Raw genomic sequence first — 20,391 nt, 5'->3', positions numbered from 1 at the left:
CAGGAAAAATGAAAAAGTTATGGATTTTTGAAGGTGGAGAGCGAGAAATGAGCGAAAATACCCTGCATCCTTAAGGGGTTAAACTACATACATTGAGGAATTTTTAAGGGTTAACGTGACCCACAGATATTGGGGGAGATGCATTGGGCGCCAGTCTTAATATTCCCAAAACTGGTGCAGGAAACTCTGGAATGACAAGGAGGGCCCATCCCGTCAGTATATGTGAATGAGAAGTGGCTTTCCCTGGACCTCGCTATTTCCGTATTAGAACTACTTGGACGTGTCCCTATCGCACTACTGCAGGGTGAGAGGGTGAGGTGCAGAGGGCTTCGCTGTGCCCTATCCCTGGTAGTCGGCGTCATCCGTGGTGACTCCTCCCAGACAGGGGGCAGCAGGGCGGCGCCGGCAGCTCTCGTCCTCCTTTTGTCTGTGATGAGGGGGGCGGGCAGTGTGCTGGGTACCGCTCCTCGCCCCGCCCCCACATGATCAGCGCTGCCCACACTCCGGGTATTGTGTCATCTCCGCTGTGCCCATCAGTGCCCGGCTCACACACAGTCCGCATCCCTGAGCGCCTTGGGCCGGTAGTGGGCTCCGGATCGTGTCGCGCCCTCCCAGCACTGCTACAATCATGTTGGCCCTATTTAACAAGCTGCTGGACTGGTTCAAGGCTCTGTTCTGGAAGGAGGAGATGGAGCTCACCCTGGTGGGCCTGCAGTACTCTGGGAAGACCACCTTTGTCAACGTGATCGCGGTGAGACACGGGCACAGTGTTGGGTGGGGGAGGCCGGGGCTGTGACATGGGGAAAGGCCTCTATAGCCGTGTGCATCAATGGGATGGATTGCAGCCATTTTGTTGTGTACCAGGGTGATGCAGCCCGGAGGAGAGGACGATGTGTGGGACTGGAGGCCCAGGCTGCCCTGTATCCAGCCATATACTCTGCTGATGGTTACAGGGTGGAGGGCGAGGGTGCCCATAACAAGCCATTGGATTTGTGCTTCCTGTTGCTAGGGGCAACACTACCTCTTCTCTCTTGCACTGATTTATATACACAGATGTTGTAATAACACCGTATGGTCCCATGATCAAACCCACACCCCATCCGCTCCCTGGCCTAAGGTTCAGTTCACATAATGCTGATTTTGCTGCTGTCTGTACAATTGGTTGCCATGTTCTCAGTAGTTGCACTTCCCCGGCTACTGATAACATTCAGAACTGCATGAAAAACCCAGCCATGTAAAAACTGGTCAGGAGAAATATAACCAGGTCATAAACAAGCGGCCCATTCAGATGATGCCACCACATTAGCTCAGACTACCATAAAATGTCTTATCCAGACTGCCAGGAAACCCCTAGGGGGCTGTAATTCCCATGGCGTCCCCTCACTACTCTGAGTGGACAGATGGGTCGGGTGCAGGGCCAATTCAAGCTAGCCAGCCATTCTTTTACTCAGGGTGTGTTCACACACAGAAGGTTTTGTTGCAGAAATTTCTGCAATTAGTTCCATTCATCTAAGTAATGTTGTTTTTTAAACAAGCAGATCCATTTTTTACAATTTCCTTAAAGGAAACCTACCACTTCTGAAGGTAGGTATGAGATGCAAACACCGGGCACCAGCTCAGGGTAAGCTGGTGCCGGTGCTTAGTCTCGTTAGTGTTAAAACCGCGGTATCGCGGTTTTAACACTTTTTAAACTTTCTAGCAGAAACTGCTTCGGCGCTGCGTGCGCACGATCGTGCGCGCGCCTACATTGGAAATGCCGCAGGCGTTGCGCGCGCACGGTCGCGCGCAGCGCCGAAGCAGTTTCTACTATAAAGTTTAAAAAGTGTTAAAACCGCGATACCGCGGTTTTAACACTAACGAGACTAAGCACCGGCACCAGCTCACCCTGAGCTGGTGCCCGGTGTTTGCATCTCATACCTACCTTCAGAAGTGGTAGGTTTCCTTTAAAGATGAATGAAACTGAATTCAAATCCATCATGATAAACCAGGGACACTTACTCATAGAACCAGGCACTGTGACTGTGGTAATCTGTTATCAATGGCCTCCTTCCTTCTAAAATCAACTTTTAAAATTATGCAAATGAGTCACAACATCACCAGAACCCCTCAGCGCCATCTCCACTTAAAGAGGTTGTCCGAGTATTAAAAAAAAAATAAGGGAGGCCGGGAGGGCGCTGCTTAAAAAATTAAAGTCATACTTACCTTCCGGTATCCATCGCTGCTGTCGCTCCGGTCCGTTCGCCATGTAAACAAACATGGCCGCCGGAGCAGCGCTGCATTCAGCTTCCAGACGGACCCGACAACCTTCCGGCCCGCATTCACAATGCTGTGAATAGGGACGGATAGGCGTTCCAGGCCACGGCCGGCCGGAAGCTGAATCCAGCGCTGCTCCGGCGCCCATGTTTGTTTACATGGCGCACGGACTGGAGCGACAGCGGAAGGTAAGTAGGACTTTATTTTTTTAAGCAGCGCCCTCCCGGCCTCCCTGAGTTTTTTTTTTAAAGAACTCGGACAACCCCTTTAAAGTGAACTTGTCACCTGGAATCTTATTTAAAAAAAATACAAAAGAAAAAAATTATTTCAACTATACACAATTGCCATTTCTCTATGTAAACGGTGCCCAGGATCCACAGTGCAAATGCTGAGCCGACTTCAGCAGGAAAGTAGAGCAATAAACAATTAAGAAGGAATTGTTTATTTCATAGTTTAACGTTCATGGCAAAAAATATGTAAAATACAAGCCTGTAGACATGTTAAAAAGGGCAGATCTGGTCATTCTACCCTGTATTACAGGCTTGTATTTTACATTTCCATTTTTTTCCATGAACTTATTTTAAACTATAAAATAAAGGATTGCTTTTTATTTTTGAGGATGCTGGATCATCTACTTACCTTGCAAATGTTATTTTTAACTGGTTACAGGTTGCAATAACCAATGCTTTGTTTATTTTAAAAATATTTTTGTCAGCATTCTGACAACTGCCAATACTTTATAAAACTTTATTTCACATTACCTGGCTCCCTGCCAGCAGCATGTGGTGATTCCTCGGGGGCGACTACAGCAGCCTGCATCTCAGTCTTCTCATGTGTTCTTACCCTCCCCCACACTCATCCAGCTTTCACTGACCCTCCCCTCTTCCTGTAATGTGCATTAAGCAGGCAGGGGAGGGAGAGGGCGGTGTGGAGGAGAGATAGAATGTGGCCCACCACATCCCTTTCCCAGGACTTACTACACGCTGCTATCCAGGTAATGTGAAATACAATTTTATAAAGTAATGTCAGTATTCAAATTGCCAATAAAGGCATAGGCTAGGCTATTGGAACCTGTCACCATCGAAAAGTCAAATGCCTGTTCAGTATAACAACCTGTCAGGAGGTCATGGATAACAAATATACCAAAATTACCATGATCACAGTGCCTGGATCTATAAATACGTGTCAATGGTTTATCATGCTGGATTTTGATGGCAGATTTCCAACAAGTTTGAAAAGTGTCAGACAAAACCATTGCACAATTGCTGGAGGTTACAGCAGTGTTTTAACCCCTTAAGGACGCAGCCATTTTACAGCTTAAGGCTCAGCCCGATTTTTTGGATTCTGACTTGCTTCGCTTTATATGGTTATAACTTTTGAACACTGTTACTTATCAAAACGATTCTGAGATTGTTTTTTCCCCACATGTTGTACTTCATTTTAGTGGTAAATTTTGGCTGATAAGTTTTGCGTTTATTTACAAAAAAAAGAAAATGTGATGAATTTTTTGAAAAATTTGCCATTTTCGAAATTCTAAATCATCACGTTTTCAGGCAGATAGATTTACCAGCTAAATAAGTTGCTGAATAACATTTCCCATTTGTCTACTTTACATTTTCATAATTTCTGAAATATCTGGATAATTTATTTTGACGTCACGCGGCTTGCAAATAGAATATCGCTTTTCCGGATTTTCAGAATTGACTATTTTGGGGATAAATACAGTTTTGAATGAAATTTTACATATTTAGCATCAAAACCCCCTATATAACCAACCCATTTTCAAATCTGCACCCCTCAAGCTATCAGAAACAGCTTTTACGAAGATTGTTAACCCCTTGAGATCTTCATAGTAATTGAATCAAAATGGAGGTGAAATTTAGAATGGTCATATTGTTCCCTTATACGTTCATTTAGCACCAAAATTTACACATTTCCAAAATATAAAAAGAGAAAACCCACCATACAATTTGTTCTGCAATTTCTCCTGAGTACAAAGACCCCCCACATGTGGCCGTTACTTGTTTTATGGGGGCACAGCGAGGCGCAGAAGGGAAGGAGGGCGCTGCAGCTGCCAGGAATTTAGTTTCCTCATTGGCCCCTTTTGAAGGCTATAAAATTTTCGCTTTTTCGTTATTGGGGCCATGTGACGGCATTTTTTTTGCGGGATGAGATGCTTTTTCCATTGTTACCATTTTGGGGTTGGTATCACCTATTGTTGAAAATTTAGGAACTTTTTTTGAGGGCAGGAGTAGAAAAGCATCAATTCTGTACTGGATTTTTGACTTTTTTTTTTTTGGTGTTCACCGTATAGACTAATAGTCATGTTATCTTTATTCTATGGGTTGATACGATTACGGGGATACCAAACATGAATATATTTTCTTACGTTTTACTAAATTTGTCAAACAAAACCCTAATGTGGGGAAAAATCTATAATTTTTGTATTGCCATCTTCCAAGTGGCATAACTTTGTTACGTTTTTGGCTACGGAGCTGGTTGATGGCTTGTTTTTTGCGGGACATGTTGTACTTTGCACCAGTATCATGTCTGAGTACATATGGTTTTTTGGTCGCATTTTATATCATTTTTTGTGGGATTGAAAAGGTAAAAATCATAATTTTTGGAGGGTTTATAACAGTTTTTTTTTACGGCGTTTATCGTGGGGGTTCAATAATGATTTACTTTTATTCTACGGGTTGTTACGGACGCGGTGATACTATATATGTGGGGTTTGTGTTATGATTTAGACTTTTTTTTTGAGTTATATGTCTCTTTATATGTTTTGGGGGTTTGGGGCATTTTTAGTGATTTATGACTTTATTTTTTTATTGAATAACTTTTTTTTTTACTTTTTCACTTTTATACCATGGGACATGAAGAAGCAATCTTCTGATTGCTTCTTCATGATAATATTCTGCAATACTCATGTATTGCAGAGTATTATCAGTGTCAGCCTATGCACTTGCATAGGCTGGCACTTTGCCAGTAAGATGACGTCACAGACGCCATCTTACTGGCAATTCTTGCTAGTAACTCTGGGGTCCAGATCGGACCCCAGAGTTACTATAGCAACGATCGGCGCCCCCCGAAAACGGTTCGGGGGGGCCGATCGTGGGGGAAAGACCCCCCAGATACTTGTTAGATGCCGCGGTCGCGCTGACCGCGGCATCTAACGGGTTAAGCACCCGCGATCGGAGACAACTCCGATCGCGGGTGTTACACTGGGGTGCCGGCTATTAGTTACAGCCGGCACCCCGTGTTTCCCGATGCCGGTTCGGCTCTGATCCAGAGCCGAGCCGGCATAGGAGCCGTGGCGGATATATCCGCCACTGAGCGCTAAGTCACTGCGCTCCGTGGCGGATATATCCGCCGCGGAGCGCGAAGGGGTTAAAGCCAGTCAATTAAAGGAGGGATTTGGAGTAATTTTGGCTCTGTCAGCAGGTTTGACAATAAAAGTTGCAGACAATGGGGATCATTACTAAGGGCCTGATTCGCATTTTCCCAACGTGTTACCCGAATATTTCCGATTTGCACACGCGTTTGGATTTTGGCGCATCGGCGCTGGCATGCACACGACGGAAATCGGGGGGCGTGGCCGAACGAAAACCCGACGGATTCGGAAAGACCAACGCATTTTAAAAAAACTATTTGTCGCTCGGCACGCGCTTACCTTCACTCAGCCCGGCTCGGTGTACTCCAGTGCGTTCCGATGCTCTTCAGCGCCACCTGGTGGACGTCGGAGGAACTACCTTAATGAATCCCGGCCGGACCCGAATCCACCGCAGAGAAGGCGCCACTGGATCGCGAATGGGCCGGGTAAGTAAATCTGCCCCAGTGTTCGGTAGCTGCCCTGGGGATCTTTATAACTACACATTTCTGTGTGTTGGTAGTAGCAGCAGAACTATAGAACATGAATTTATATATTTTAAGATTGAAGCTGGACTTGGAGCACTCTGGTGCACTGGTGTGTGAGATATCTCAACTGAGCATATCACCTACCCCTTCTATGAGTTACTGCTGTAGCTGCTTCTGTTTTAATACTATAGCAGTTACTGAGTGTGGAGGAGTTGTGCTGTCTTTAGTAAATGATCTTCCATACCAGTGCACCAGAGTGCTCCAAGTCCAGCTACAATAATGGAGTAAGGCTGCATTCACACACATGTATGGGGGACGTATATACGGCCGATATACGTCCCCCATACACTTCTATGGGCTGACGGCATCGTACAGGAGCGGTACGGTGCAGCACACGTGCGGCACCGTACCGCTCCGTAGCCCGGGAAAAGATAGGACATGCCCTACCTTTTGCCGTGTTACGGCGCCGTGAGCGTTATGTTCCTACGGAGAGGGGCGGGGGTGAGCAGCGCTCGCCTCCTCCTCTTCTCCCCGCGCGCTGCCGTGTGCCCGCCGTGCTAGTGTGTGGCGGGCACACGGCAGTGTGCAAGCAGTCTAAATATGTATTTTTTACAGTTCTTTACCATCTAAAAACACACAAAAGGTATGGTTACTCAAATCTCTCATGCTAATGTATGGGAAAAAAATCGTTTTCTCCTAAAAGTGCATCCTTTTTCCGGAAAAGTAAAAAGAAGTCCTCTCTGCATTTTAGAGGACTTCTTTTTTTTTTTTTCGCTGTGGAGAAGTATGAAGTTTACAGCAATGTAAGTAAATTGTACACAGCAATCCCTAATGTTAGGAGGTCACAATGCAGAAAAATTATTTCAACATGAATTTGGACAATCACAAATTTATATGACATCATCAGATGACACGTGAGCCGTGTATCACTTTGATTGCCAGGGGAACGTAGTATGTAAGTACACTTAATTATATTATCCAGGAATATGGAAAACCTCAAAGGATAAATTGTACTTCGTACCATGTACTGGGAAGCTTGAAAAAAATCCAAATATGGTGCATTGAAAAAAATAAAAAGTTACGCCATTTACTTATGCGTTTTGTTTTATGTATTTTACAGTGCGGTCCAGATGACACATCCCCTTTATTCTTTATTATTTTGGAGATATCAAATGGAAATTGTATGCTTAAGTCCTAATACCTGTAAAAATCTAAAACTATACAAAAAAAGTCTTGTACTGCCATTACCTGACACCCATAAAATTTTCATACTTTGGTGAACAGAACTGTTTAACGGCTCATTTTTGCAGGATGAGATGAAATTTTCATTGACACCATTTTAGGGACTGTGCATACTTTTTATCACTTTTTTTTTGTTTTACAGTGTTCACTTCCTGAGAAAACCTTTATATTTTTAGAAATCTGGGTATAAAGACAAAGGGATATCTTACATGTTTATGATTTTGTTTATTTATATATGTGTTTTATTGAAACAGGGTTGATTAGAATTTTCAGTTTTTTTCAGCCTCTGTATTGTGCTTCAACCCTGTCTATGGGGATGTATATATGCGGCCAAATATACATCCCCATAGACAGCAATGGTGGCCTGCTCTATCTTTTCACGAGTGTGCAGCCGTGCGCCGTTGTTTCCTATGGAGGGGTCACCTCCTCCTCCTCTCCAGCACACGGCGATATGCCCGCACCCTTATGCAGTAAGTTGTGAATGTACAACCTCTCTATTACAGTCTGCAGGATTGCAGACGAAGTTCTCAAAAAGCTAGGTCACACAGAGGATTTTGCCAGAGATTTTTCAGACAGAAAATTCCTCTCCAATTGAAATGAATGTGGGTTGTCCAATTGTGAGATGTCCTATTGCCAGAGCAGAATGTGTTTGGATGACAGAGCTCAGATTCTGATGCTCGGTTATACCGTATTTTTCGAACTATAAGGCGCACAAAAAATCCTTTGATTTTCTCAGAAATCAAAGGTGCGCCTTATAGTCCAGTGCACCTTATATATGAACCGTACTTACAGACAACAGCTGCCTTGAACTGTGCAAGGATCTGTCACCTGCTTGTCATTCATCCTTATAATCAGGTGCGCCTTATAATCCGGTGCGGCTTATATATGAACCTAGACGTTTTAGCAGGCATTTATTGATGGTGCGCCTTATAATCCGGTGCGCCTCGTAGTCCGAAAAGTACTCTCAACCTATATATATGCTTAGGTCACCTACAGACAATGTGTATTTGGAGTGTAATTCTATAGCAGGGAGGTGTATGAATTTATAAAAAAGAATCCACCAAGAACACAGAGCAATAACTGGGGATTAAACCACATACAAACCAGGCGATTTCTTTAATTCTACGTAAATGGCATGAAATAGGTCATTCAGTAGCACATGAGTTTTCTTTAATCTTAGAGCTGGATAGAAACTGAGGGGGAGATTTATCAGAAGTTCCTGAGGTAAAACTGTTCTAGTTGCCAATACCAATCAAAGGTCAGCTTTCATTTTGTAAACAGCTGTGGGGACATGAAAGCTGAGCTCTGATTGGTTGTCATGGGCCACTAGAACAGTTCTGCTCTTAGACACTTCTGATAAAGTGTTTGTCCACCCACTAAAGTGAGATTGGTGGGGGTCCCAGTGCTGACCCTGACGGATTACTGTAACGTTGCTTTTCCAAATGGGTTTGCCCTTCTTTTCCCTGACATTATGACAGCCGATAAATACCAGTTATCAGTATTAAAAGGCTAGACAACCTCTTTAAATGGTATGTGATATTCCAGCACCTGGGCTTAGACACAGGGGTATTGGGGTAATATCAGCATCTCTCCTTAGGCGGCATTCACATGACCGTTTGAGGGACGTATATTGCGGCCGGATATATGTACAGTGAGCACAACTTGTGATCACTGTTCTGTGCCTGCAAAAAAGATAGAGCATGCTCTATATTCTGCCATAAGAACGGCTGTGCGGCACGATTTCCTATGGAAAGGGAGGGATGAGCAGCGCTCTCCTCCTGTCCAGCACGCCTGCTGTATGCCGAGCAGGCATACGTTATGCTACTTTTGTGTGAATGTAGCCTTAGAGATATCACTTTGCCTTTGACCTGCTGTAAATGTGTAATGTAATCTCATTGCCAGTGTTTTTGCTGTATCAATGTCATACGTATATGCAACCACTTCCTAGAAGTAGCCAACTTTCTCTAATTATAGTCTAGGTTTAGTCATCTGCTTATGACTCATTAAAGTGTTAAGGTCATTAAAATGCAGCAAAATTATGTAAATTATTTTTCCTCTCTTTGTTTTAGTCGGGACAGTTTAATGAAGACATGATTCCAACCGTTGGGTTTAATATGAGGAAAATCACCAAAGGAAATGTAACCATCAAGGTAAATGTATATAGCAATAGCCCTGTGCCCTAGTGCTACATTATTCAAGAAATGGCTATTTTGGATTTGTAAAGATCTGATGTAACTGTCCAGTCATCAGCCCATTAATGAGTCAGTACTGATGAGTTCATCATGCCCTTTATTTTTCTCCAATCTTGTTGTTCACCTAATTTTTAGCTCAGCTCCATTAGGTCAGAACTGTGATCACTCTGATGTAGTCTGAGACACACCTTCTCTGTCTGCCTCCTCTGATTGGCTGCTGTGTAATCACCAGTCTTCTATGTGCTCTGCGGGGAGTTGGTGCATGGAGAACATATGTAGATTATCATAAGTAATAATCCACTATTCTCAATAACCCCTTCCCTATACCGAAACCAATGAGACTAAAGCCTCATTCACACGAACACAATTGGGACAGATATGCGGCCACACCATTTACCTGGTGAATTAAATGATTTGCCCTATAATTCTCTGTGTTACAGTGGCTGACTTGTACTTCTCTATGGTGATGGCAGGGGTGAGCAGCACTCATCCCTCTTCCTCTCCAGTGACGTATACCAGGCCGTGTCATGTACCCTTAGAAAGAGAACGTTTTGGGAGTGGAGTGGTGATTGCCGAGTCACAAATTTTATAGCAACACTATTCCTGCCTGTGTTTGCAGCTCAGTCTTTTCTACTGTCATGGCAAAATAGCAGACCACACATGACAATGACACTGACACGTGGTCCACAAACAACGGAACATGGCTCTGTCTGTTGCCCAAGAATATACACATGGGTAGGATTACTTGAGAACTCAGTACAGGCAGTCCCTGAGTTACGTACCAGATAGGGTCCGGAGGTTTGTTCTTAAGTTGAATTTGTATGTAAGTCGAAACTGTATATTTTCTAATTGTAGATCCAGACAAAAAAAATTTTGGTCCCAGTGACAATTGGAGTTTAAACATTTTTTGCTGTAATGGGGCTGAGGATTATCAATAAAGCTTCATTACAGACACCTTACAGCGGATTATTGCAATCTGGGACTATAGCAAAGCATCCAGAGAGCTTCACCAGAGGTCAGGGGGGTCCGTCTGTAACTGTGGGTTGTATGTAAGTCGGGTGTCCTTAAGTAGGAGACCACCTGTATAACAGGTTCATAAGAACAAAAATAAGGAAAGTCTGTAATGCACAGGAGGACATGGGCAGGTTAGCACCGCAATACCGTGCCTCACCACACAATGGCTGTGCATAATAGACCTCTATTGGGGGCCGTGAGCTTGCTGCAATTTGTGCAGCCCCTAAATAAGGCTATGTGCATGAATGAGGCTTTAGTTTGTATTCTAGGGCTAGGGACCGACACTAAGCAAATGTCAGCATGGATACTCCAAAGATAGCCTGTAGTGAGTACGCCCTGTGTGGCACTGACCTACATACTGGTAGGGATCGAAATCTGCTCCCAATATCTGTATAAGACTATACTATTTATGCATTTTATACTATTAATCCTATAGCTCTGGGACATTGGAGGTCAACCACGTTTTCGGAGCATGTGGGAAAGATATTGCAGAGGAGTAAGCGCCATTGTGTAAGTATCATAATGCATAGTTGTCATAATTCATATTTATTGTGTACAGATGTGAGTGCCTGCCACTTAAACACCATACACCACACTGCAGTTTCAAGGGCACTATTCACATAAAATAGATTTGCTACTGTGGTGTAATAGTATTATAGTATATAAGGTTGGAAAAAGATGCAGGTCCATCAAGTCCAACCATACACCATATATATGATATATACCTATATGGTATTTTGTTATAGCAACCAGAGGCTACCCTTTAGTGAATTCAATTGTCACATGATGCACTAAATTGTCCATTTGTGAAATTTTGAAAATCTTCTAATAAAGCAAAAATTAGGGGGAACATTTTTTTCTAGATTAATCACAGACAGACCACAGTGTAGAGGTGCAGCAAAGTGATATATGATGCAAGGAGTCCCTGATTCCCACCAAAACGGAAGAGCCAAACTGAAATTATGATTCACTGCCTGACCATGGTTGTGTGCCACTGATGTCTGATATGTTGAAGTCCAACGTCCCCACTTATCACAAGACTGAGTGTACACTGCTGTTCTCTGAATGGCAGGACACAAATGCACGTCTGTAGCCACTCTGCTCATCTGTTTGAGAATACAAGAGATATGTGAATGTTGTAACTTCTCTAGATGTCCTATAGAGGTGTCCTATAGAGGCAACTGATATATCTGTCCATCCCTTCATTCATATGATGGGACATCGGGCCTCTTTCCAGTGATCGCTGTGGGCTGCAGCGTTCCAACCTTTACCTATCTTTTTTAATAGAGGACAAGTGTCTTGTTTGGGACAGACCCGTTAATTCTAAGTTTTGAATAGGACCACCACTCCCGACATACCATATGTGAAAACTATATAAATTTGAGTACAAAGTCCCACTCGGCTTATACTCAAGTATGGAAAAAAAATTAGATAACAACTTACCTCCAGCGCTCCCCACAGCTCCTCTTCTCTCTCTGGGTTTCTGTGTAGCAGCGCAAGTAAAGTCAGGGCCATGCCATAAACCTGCACACACACTATATATCTTCAGCCCTGCATGAGAGGCTGAAGAACATTTCATTAGGTTCATCAGTGTGTGTGTGTGGGGGGGTCCACTGGGTATTTCATAAGTGGGGGAGGTTGCTGGGCATTTCATTAATAAGGGGAGGCTGCTGGGCATTTCATTGGTGAGCGGAGGTTGCAGGGCATTTCATTCTCTTAAGTTTTCCCAAATTTTTGTGGTAAAATCAGGTGCCTCGGTTTATATTTGTATTGGCTTATACATCAGTAAATATAGTACAGTATTACAAATAGTCTTCAGGAAATAAAATGCTGGAGCATCTTTTTTGCACTGTGCTATTCATCTTTCCTTTCCTCTTGTGAAATAAATATATCCTTGCACAACCTGGCTTTTTCAGCCATGTCAGGCATTCAACTCTTTGAAGCTTTATATTTACAAACCAAAATTTAAAAAAGATAAATTAGGCAAAGTTCACATTTTTTATCAGGTTTTTGTATCAATATTTTTGGCTAAAACCAAGATGTAGATATCCCAGGTAGATATCTATCCATTATAATTTATCTGTGTAGTCTCCACATCTGGTTTTAGCTTTGTATTAGTGATGCAAAGACTATTTGTCATGCTCATTTAAAAAAAATTAAGGAATGGGAAATGGATGTTACACATACCATAACATAGTGATGGAGAACTTTTTAGAGACCTAGTGCCCACTCTTCAACCAAAATTCACTTATTTACCATAACGCGCCAACATTTCAATTTAAGCAGTAATTTTTTGTTTTCTGCTCTGTTGTAGCTTTGCGGACACCTATAGAGTAGAAAGAAGGAGCACAAATTCAGGGTCCCCTGAACAGGAGGAATTTTCAAGCCTGGAGCATAATCTACAATGATAATCCAGCTCTTCCCATTCCTCCTGTAGTCCGTTGCTTTAAAATAGCACTGAGAACGTCAAGTTCCGGGCTGTCTTGGACTGGATTAAGATCTATCTATGTTAGCTCTACCTCTGGGATGGATCTTAGGGCTCTTTCACATTGGCATTGTTTTTCACGTCCGTGGTTCAGTGATTTCCCTGGATACCTCACAAACCCATTGATTCCTATGGGTGTTTCCACATTGTCTTCTATTTTCACTGATCTGTTGTCCATGGAAAAAAATGTTAAAACATGTCCTTTTTTTTTCACTGATGCGGATCACGGAAGGGAATAGAAGTCTATGGGTCCGCGAAAAAAAAAAAAACGATGAGGCTGAAAAACAACTGAAGCTGAGCACCAATGTGATAGGCCCCTTAGTCTGGTGGAAATGAGTGAGCTACAAGATATAATCATGTGTTTTTTCAACAGTTTTGGGTTTTGTCGCATTTCCTGGTGGTTGCAGGAAGTTATTCTAGTCTGGTCATTGTCTGTCACTTCAGATAGCATGACCCTGATCTGTGGAAAGCTGTTGTAATTCTTACTGACCGTACAACATGTTGTTTACACCCACCATCCCCCAGTACATGTTAGAGGGCTCCTGATGTTCATTGGTTGCTTATAATAATAATAATCTTTATTTATATAGCGCCATCAAATTCTGTAGCGCTTTACAAATCATAATTGCTTGCACATTTCCAATATATTACTGTTAGGCCTGGTGCTGCAAACAGAGGATAGTTTGTTACACTTATTGCACAAGTGGACAAGTAGCGGGTGAGCGGTATTCAGCCTGCCCGTATCCATCAGAACCGTGCGGCTGTGCCGCAATATGGCTCGCTCACAGTGGCCGTGCATAATAGACCTTAATGGCTGTGAGCTAGCTGTAACATATATATTAATATAATGGTGCTGTTTTAGCATACTTATAATATTCAGATGAATTTTACTCATACTGATATGAAATCTCTTTCCATAGATATATGGTGGATGCTGCAGATCAAGACAAAATTGAAGCATCAAAAAATGAGCTACATAATTTACTGGATAAGGCTCAACTGCAAGGTATTCCGGTAAGTGTCCTGCTTGTCATGAAGATTTAGGGCCACAAACCTACACCAACCTCTTTTCCTGGAGAGTGAACCAAGCAACTACCCTCCATCCTAAACTAATAAGAGACCAGATCTCAACTGGAGAATGGTCCTCATGGACGGAAATTGTGAAATGTGATCTGCTTACCCCTTTCATCTGCAGTACAATTCAATGAAAATATAGATGGTGGATGAGCACAATTTTCTTATAATTCTGCCACCCTAAAAAATATACTTATATAGCGAGATAAATGAAAAAAAAAAGTATGACTTATAGATCTCTACAGGAAAAAAAGAAACAAGTGTCCACATCCTGAGAGCTAAAACTGGATCTGTCCTGTAAGGGCTAGGACTAGTGAACAAAAAAAAAGGAAAATCCATGGAAAAATTAAACAAAAGTGAAATAGATGCAGCATCCTGATTTCTGCATGAAGCCTTCGACCACCTCAAAAAATATATACATATTTGTAAAATCACACATATTTATATACTCCAATACACACAAACAAAGTTCTACACTCATGCACACATTTATACACACATGTTTAAACTCATACTCACACCTTCATACACTAATTATTTATCAGGGCTTCGAACTCTGAAATAATCGCAAATTCTAGCGTATTGCTAGCTCTTCTGATTATTTTTCCCTTTCCGCCACCTCCATGGCAGGAAGGCGTGGAGAGGTGTGAACGGGGCTCAGCTAGCCGGGGAATGGTCCGGCATGGGGACAGGAAGCCACACTCGCTGCAGGCGTGACTTTTCACACATAAATCTGGTTTGGCTTATTTCTTTCCAGGTAGGACCGTAGAAGTAAGACGCACCGCAGCCACACACCAAATACATGAAGAAGCCTAAGCCTTTATCCAGCTGTTCTGGAGGGGATGCGGGGCTATCGTATGATAAATAGAGTATATACACACACAGTATGTACACATCCATACATTTATGCACCTGTACAGTACATACACATCATAGACACACATAAGGGGAGATTTATCATACGCCGCCCATCAGCAAAACTATGCCAAGTCCGACCTGGCATACTTTTGCACCAAAACCTGTGGACGAAAGTTTGCAGGTTTTTGAAAAGTATGCAGACACAGGGATAGAACGACCTATCCCTGCCCACTCCGCCGGCCGTCATGCCCCTCTGCGGCCACATGACGTGGAGGTGGAAGCAGTGTAGAAACAGTGACAAATGCCCCCATAGTATATGCACATCAAATATACAGATTATGTATAGTACATGTACATTATAAACACATAATATACATAGGCATATACACACCCTATAAACACACATACAGTATGAACACACCATATAAACACATACTGCATATACATACAAATAGTATATACACATATGTACAGTATACAGACATGATACATAAAGTATATACATAACATACATCATATACATGCACATACAGCACATACTCGCATACATACAGTATATAGACATCATATATATTAGTATATACACACATACACCATACATCATAGCGGGGCTTCAGTGTTTTTAAGCAGAATACCACCGTTGTTGTCAGTGAGGTATATAATAGCTAGTGTTGATTTACCTGTATCAGTGAGATGTAATGGAGCTATAGGAGCTGGGGCAGTCACAGGGAATGTGAATGTACAAAGAACCATCAATAGAGAGCTAGTGTATATCAATAGACAAACAGTCATAGGATGTCATCCTGCTTTTTAGGAAGATATGTAGCCAGTGTTGTAAAAACACAAAAAAAGAAAACAGCCTGCTCTCAACTAATGGATGTGTCGTTAGCTATTCGCACTGTGCCCAGACTCCATTCCATATTTTGGGTCATACATATATGGATGAACTCTGAGAACTAGATATCTGCCAATGTTGTAATAATACCTGATTACGTCAATGAGACACTAGCTCTAATGCCTCCTAACTCATCACTTTAGTCCGCACACAATTCTGTATGTGACATCAGCCCCACTATTTCTCCTTTGTGGATATAGGTGTGAGCATCATACGCAATAAAAGGACTATATCTATATGCTCACTAGGGTGAATATCTACATATATACTGTATCCGCTGTGGAGAAACGTATTCTCCTTCACTAGTAGCTCCAACTGATACACTGATAAATACCCTGATTACAAATAGAAAGTTACAAACCACAGCCAGTACAGTCACTAAAGCAACAGACATGTTTTCTGTGTTTTTAATATGTGTCAGCTTCACTATGAAATTAAAAAAAATATTTTAGTAATTATCAATAAAAGTTAATTCTTAAAACTTGATTTGGTAACAGAAGGGACTAATTTTAGTCATTCGGTATAATTTTGAATCTAGCCTGCCAAGTTCTGATCCGTTTCTAGGTAGCACCATACATCATATGCACACATACAGCATATGCACACCATTCACACACACACATTTACTTGACACTCTTCCTCTCTACCACACTCCACTCGTTGTCATAGATGTTACGCTGTCGGGTCATGTTGTGACCAGCAGAGGCTGAGCGAAGTGGGAGCAGACAAGTGGGATCATCACTGTGGCAGGGACATACTATGCTCCCTCCTACTCTCTGCAGAAAGGGGGAGGGGTCGTGTGATGAGCGGGACTTCCAGGACAGCATAAGATGAATAAACCTCCCCCTCTCTGATGTGTGGGATGGGAGGGAGGTGGTTGGGCAATGGCGGGGTTTGATGCTCAGCCGGACCTGCTAATCATTGGGCAGAGGGGCAGGGACAAATCAAAGGACGGCCCCGCGGCCCAGGAATCATATAGTTAACAAACAACACTGCCTCCTCCTCTCCACCGGGCGGCGCTCCCAGTGGCTGCTACAACAATAGTTACACCCCTGTTTAAAGTGTTTGTCAACCTCTCTGTGTCATTTCTGGCATTTGCACAGAAGTTTATTATAATAATAACCTTTTCATGACAGAATCTTAGTTTGCCATTAGTCACAACCGTCTGTAACCAGTGAAAGATCCAACACTTAGCGATTGTTTATTTGTGATTAATGCATTTTTTGGGGGGTACAAATGAATCTCACAAAGACAGTTCATTGTAATTCTTGTAGATCAAGAGCATGAAACAGCTGGACCAAGACGGGGCAGATTTATGAAACTCTTTGTTACCCATAGCTACAGTAACTGCCCTGTCTGCTGTGTTACCTGCCATTAGTTGAAGCTGCTTGGAAGCAGTTTCTAAAAGAGAAATCATTAACCCTTGTCGTGATAGCTAGCCATTCTGCGAGGTCTTATGTGTATGTATAACTATTTCATTTTACAACCCCCCAACCTCATGGTTACCACCTGATCGATGCACATATTAGTATGGCAGACTTTTTTGTGTGGTGGTGTTCAGTAACATACTGTAGCCCTGAAGGGCATTTATTTTATGCATCCTTTTAATGTGTGACCAGTAATTTCTCAGACACTGCTTGTGTTTCTCTTTTAGGTCCTTGTCCTTGGAAATAAGAGAGACATTCCTGGTGCTCTTGATGAGAAAGAGTTAATTGAAAGAATGTGAGTATACGGTATAACTGGGTAAATTAACCCCTAAAAGAAAATAAGACACCTTTTAAACGTCCCTTCACTTCAGCATCGCTCTGTTCCCGTACTTCTTGTCATAATCTAGCTCCTTTTCTGATTGAACCTAGTTAGGCCTAATTATGTATACAGTACTATATAGTTACTCATTTCTTATACTTGTAGGAACCTGTCGGCCATCCAGGATCGGGAGATTTGCTGCTACTCCATTTCCTGCAAAGAAAAGGACAACATTGGTAAGTAGCATGTCACACCCCTGATTTTAGCACACACACAGCCCTACTACATTCACTCAATTCTGCTAGAGTGTTCAGAAGATTATCTGATGAGAATGAGAGCCAGTTTCATGGCTCCTTTGCTTCTGTCCATGAGAAAAACCTCCAAAGCAAGTCTCATGTTCACCATTGACATAAACTTGCAGTGTTGGCCAGGTCCTCTTCTTTTGTCTGCTATCTTTAATATTTTGATTAAAAACATTTATTACCAAAACAAAAAACAATCAACAAAATAACTAAATCGAAATACCGGACACATAGAAGCAAAACCGAGTCCCAGAGCAGGCTGGCAGAATGCATGGTCTGGAAAGTAGGCTTGGATACAAGAAAAGTTCCCCAGCATCAGGTGACCAGTCAGTATAATCCGCCCTGAGACCCCTTTCAGCAGAGTCGCTTTCATGTTTCAGTAGGCCCCTTGGTGACTCATTAGACCCCTTTACAGTGAACTCACATGGCGACATTAAGTTCAGTAACTCTCATGGTTATTATATATACAGCCCCCATTATGGATTCAGTAGATACAATCCCCTTCACCCACATGGAATCCTTATGTACAGCCTTATGTGCCCCTCCCCCCTCTCTCCTCCCCAGCAACTCTGGGCCCCGACACTTGCTCAGGTATGTCTAGTGCTGGCGCTGGCCCTGCCTTTGAAGCCGCTTTATATGCAGCCCTAGGAAATGCCCACTGAAGCTGGGTGTGACTCACAAGCCGGCCAGCCATGGGTCACATCACTATCCTAACAACACACCTACAGTTATAAATTGCACACACTACAAACCTGATTGTATTGTAAGCTTTTTTTGTGCTTCTTTTAGACATCACTCTACAGTGGCTTATCCAGCACTCTAAGTCCCGGAGGAGCTGAAAACACAAAATTCCTGGCTACCACTTTTAAATATCTTGGAGAATGTGTTCCCTCTAGGACTTACTACAAATACTGAGCTAAAGGAAAGGTGTCCAAGTCCTTGGAATTCTCTCTTCTCCTTCTTATCTTTTTGGGTATTCCCTCTTCCTTCTTCTCATCTCATTACGTCTCTATTTTAATGGTATTTTTACACTATTCTCACTTCCATTGTAAGATATTGTCCACCTCCGAGCTCATTCAACCATCTCTCTGATACCCCTTTCTTGTTGTTGGAGTGTGTGTATATATCTTTACTTGTGTACATGTATATAATTTGATTTTGTTTTTATTTAAATGTAACAATTTAGTTATCTGCTGGTTGACTGATAACACATCAACATTAATTTATAAAGACCACCTTGTCAATATATATATATATGTATATGTATGTATGTATGAAATATCATATAGTTGTACGCAAAATAAGGGATACAGACTGATATGTCTAAACTAACGTCTTGAAGACAGCAGAAATGTTATCACGTTATACCTAAACAGGCCATTTTCTAGACTATTTATATAAATCTGCTACAAAATATAAAGGCAATAATGGCCTCTGAACTCTTTCACCCATTATAGTCGTCTCAAGATACGTCAACCATCGTAAGGAACAAAATGAAAGGTGGATTTACTTCCGTCAATTATTTCTTTTTTTCCTGCGTGAACTTATTTTAGAAGATGATTTAGTATTATGTTTCAAGAGGTTTTGGATGACTTTGACCAGGTGCTCATCGCCTGTTATAAGAAAATGCATCTTTAATGAAGTACTTGTCTCATGTAGAAATACAGAAAAGCTGCATTCTTTATGTATGAGTATTTTAACTAAGACTACAGCAAATGTTTGTTAATAATAGATATTCACAACAATTTGCCATATCCTAGTCAGTGCCGTCATTGGCACTGTGTATACAGTCTACTATTACCAAGATTTTTGTTTCTTGAAGTCCTTTTCTGTGTAAATTTAATTTTTTCTGTCTAATAAATTAATAACTTTGTCAACATTGAAACCCTTTCTCTTTTATAACATTTTTTGAGCAGAAGGTGTAACCCAACTAATCTCTGTCTGGACTGTATATGACGGAAATGTTTTTGAGTATGTTGTGGACCAACATCTCTTATTTCATAACCAGTCGTTTCATGGCTAGCCTCAAGTCTCTGGGATGGACGAATACACTTGGTTAAAAGCATTCATACCTTGAAGTTTTTCTCATTTATGAATATTACTATCAAAAATGTAAATGTATGTTATGTTATAGAACAACACAAAGTATCAATTATTTTCACAGTGTAAAGGAAATGATTTGTGCGTTTCCAATTTTTTTTCAAATTTTGTACTCTGTACACACTCCTAAATAAAATCCAACTTGTCCAATTGCCTATAGAAGTTACCTAACTAGTAAATATAGTAAATTGATATGTAATTTATTTCCAGTATAACTACAGTTATTTTATGAAGGGGTTTGCCAAAGAACACTAGTGAATAAACAGCATCATGAAAACTAAAGGAACAAACAAGAACAGGGATAAAGTTGTGGCAAAGTGTATAGCATGGTTTCTTCTTTCACAGAGCACTATTTAATCCATCTCCCATAAA

The 20,391-nt window shown here is 41.9% G+C and overlaps 1 protein-coding gene across 1 annotated transcript; it reads left to right on the top strand.

The window, feature by feature from the left end:
- Nucleotides 1-426: 426 nt before the first annotated feature.
- Nucleotides 427-20,171, top strand: ARL8A (ARF like GTPase 8A). Its single transcript, XM_072137414.1, has 7 exons — nucleotides 427-751; nucleotides 9,423-9,503; nucleotides 10,996-11,069; nucleotides 13,965-14,058; nucleotides 17,526-17,593; nucleotides 17,783-17,853; nucleotides 18,709-20,171. The coding sequence occupies exons 1-7, from the start codon at nucleotides 629-631 to the stop codon at nucleotides 18,756-18,758; spliced, it is 561 nt and encodes a 186-aa protein (XP_071993515.1). The 5' UTR covers nucleotides 427-628; the 3' UTR covers nucleotides 18,759-20,171.
- Nucleotides 20,172-20,391: the final 220 nt, after the last annotated feature.

Source organism: Engystomops pustulosus, chromosome 2 (genome assembly GCF_040894005.1).
Source record: "Engystomops pustulosus chromosome 2, aEngPut4.maternal, whole genome shotgun sequence".
NCBI lineage: Eukaryota > Metazoa > Chordata > Amphibia > Anura > Leptodactylidae > Engystomops > Engystomops pustulosus.
Note: the sequence above shows the minus strand (reverse complement) of the source record. Positions and strands in the feature narration are given on the sequence as shown.

Excerpts from the sequence above, each read along its gene's own strand:
- ARL8A (XM_072137414.1), top strand. The coding sequence starts at position 629 with ATGTTGGCCCTATTTAACAAGCTGCTGGACTGGTTCAAGGCTCTGTTC. Across the intron at positions 752-9,422 it reads CCTTTGTCAACGTGATCGCG|TCGGGACAGTTTAATGAAGA; the intron begins GTGAGACACGGG and ends TCTTTGTTTTAG. Across the intron at positions 14,059-17,525 it reads CTCAACTGCAAGGTATTCCG|GTCCTTGTCCTTGGAAATAA; the intron begins GTAAGTGTCCTG and ends TTTCTCTTTTAG.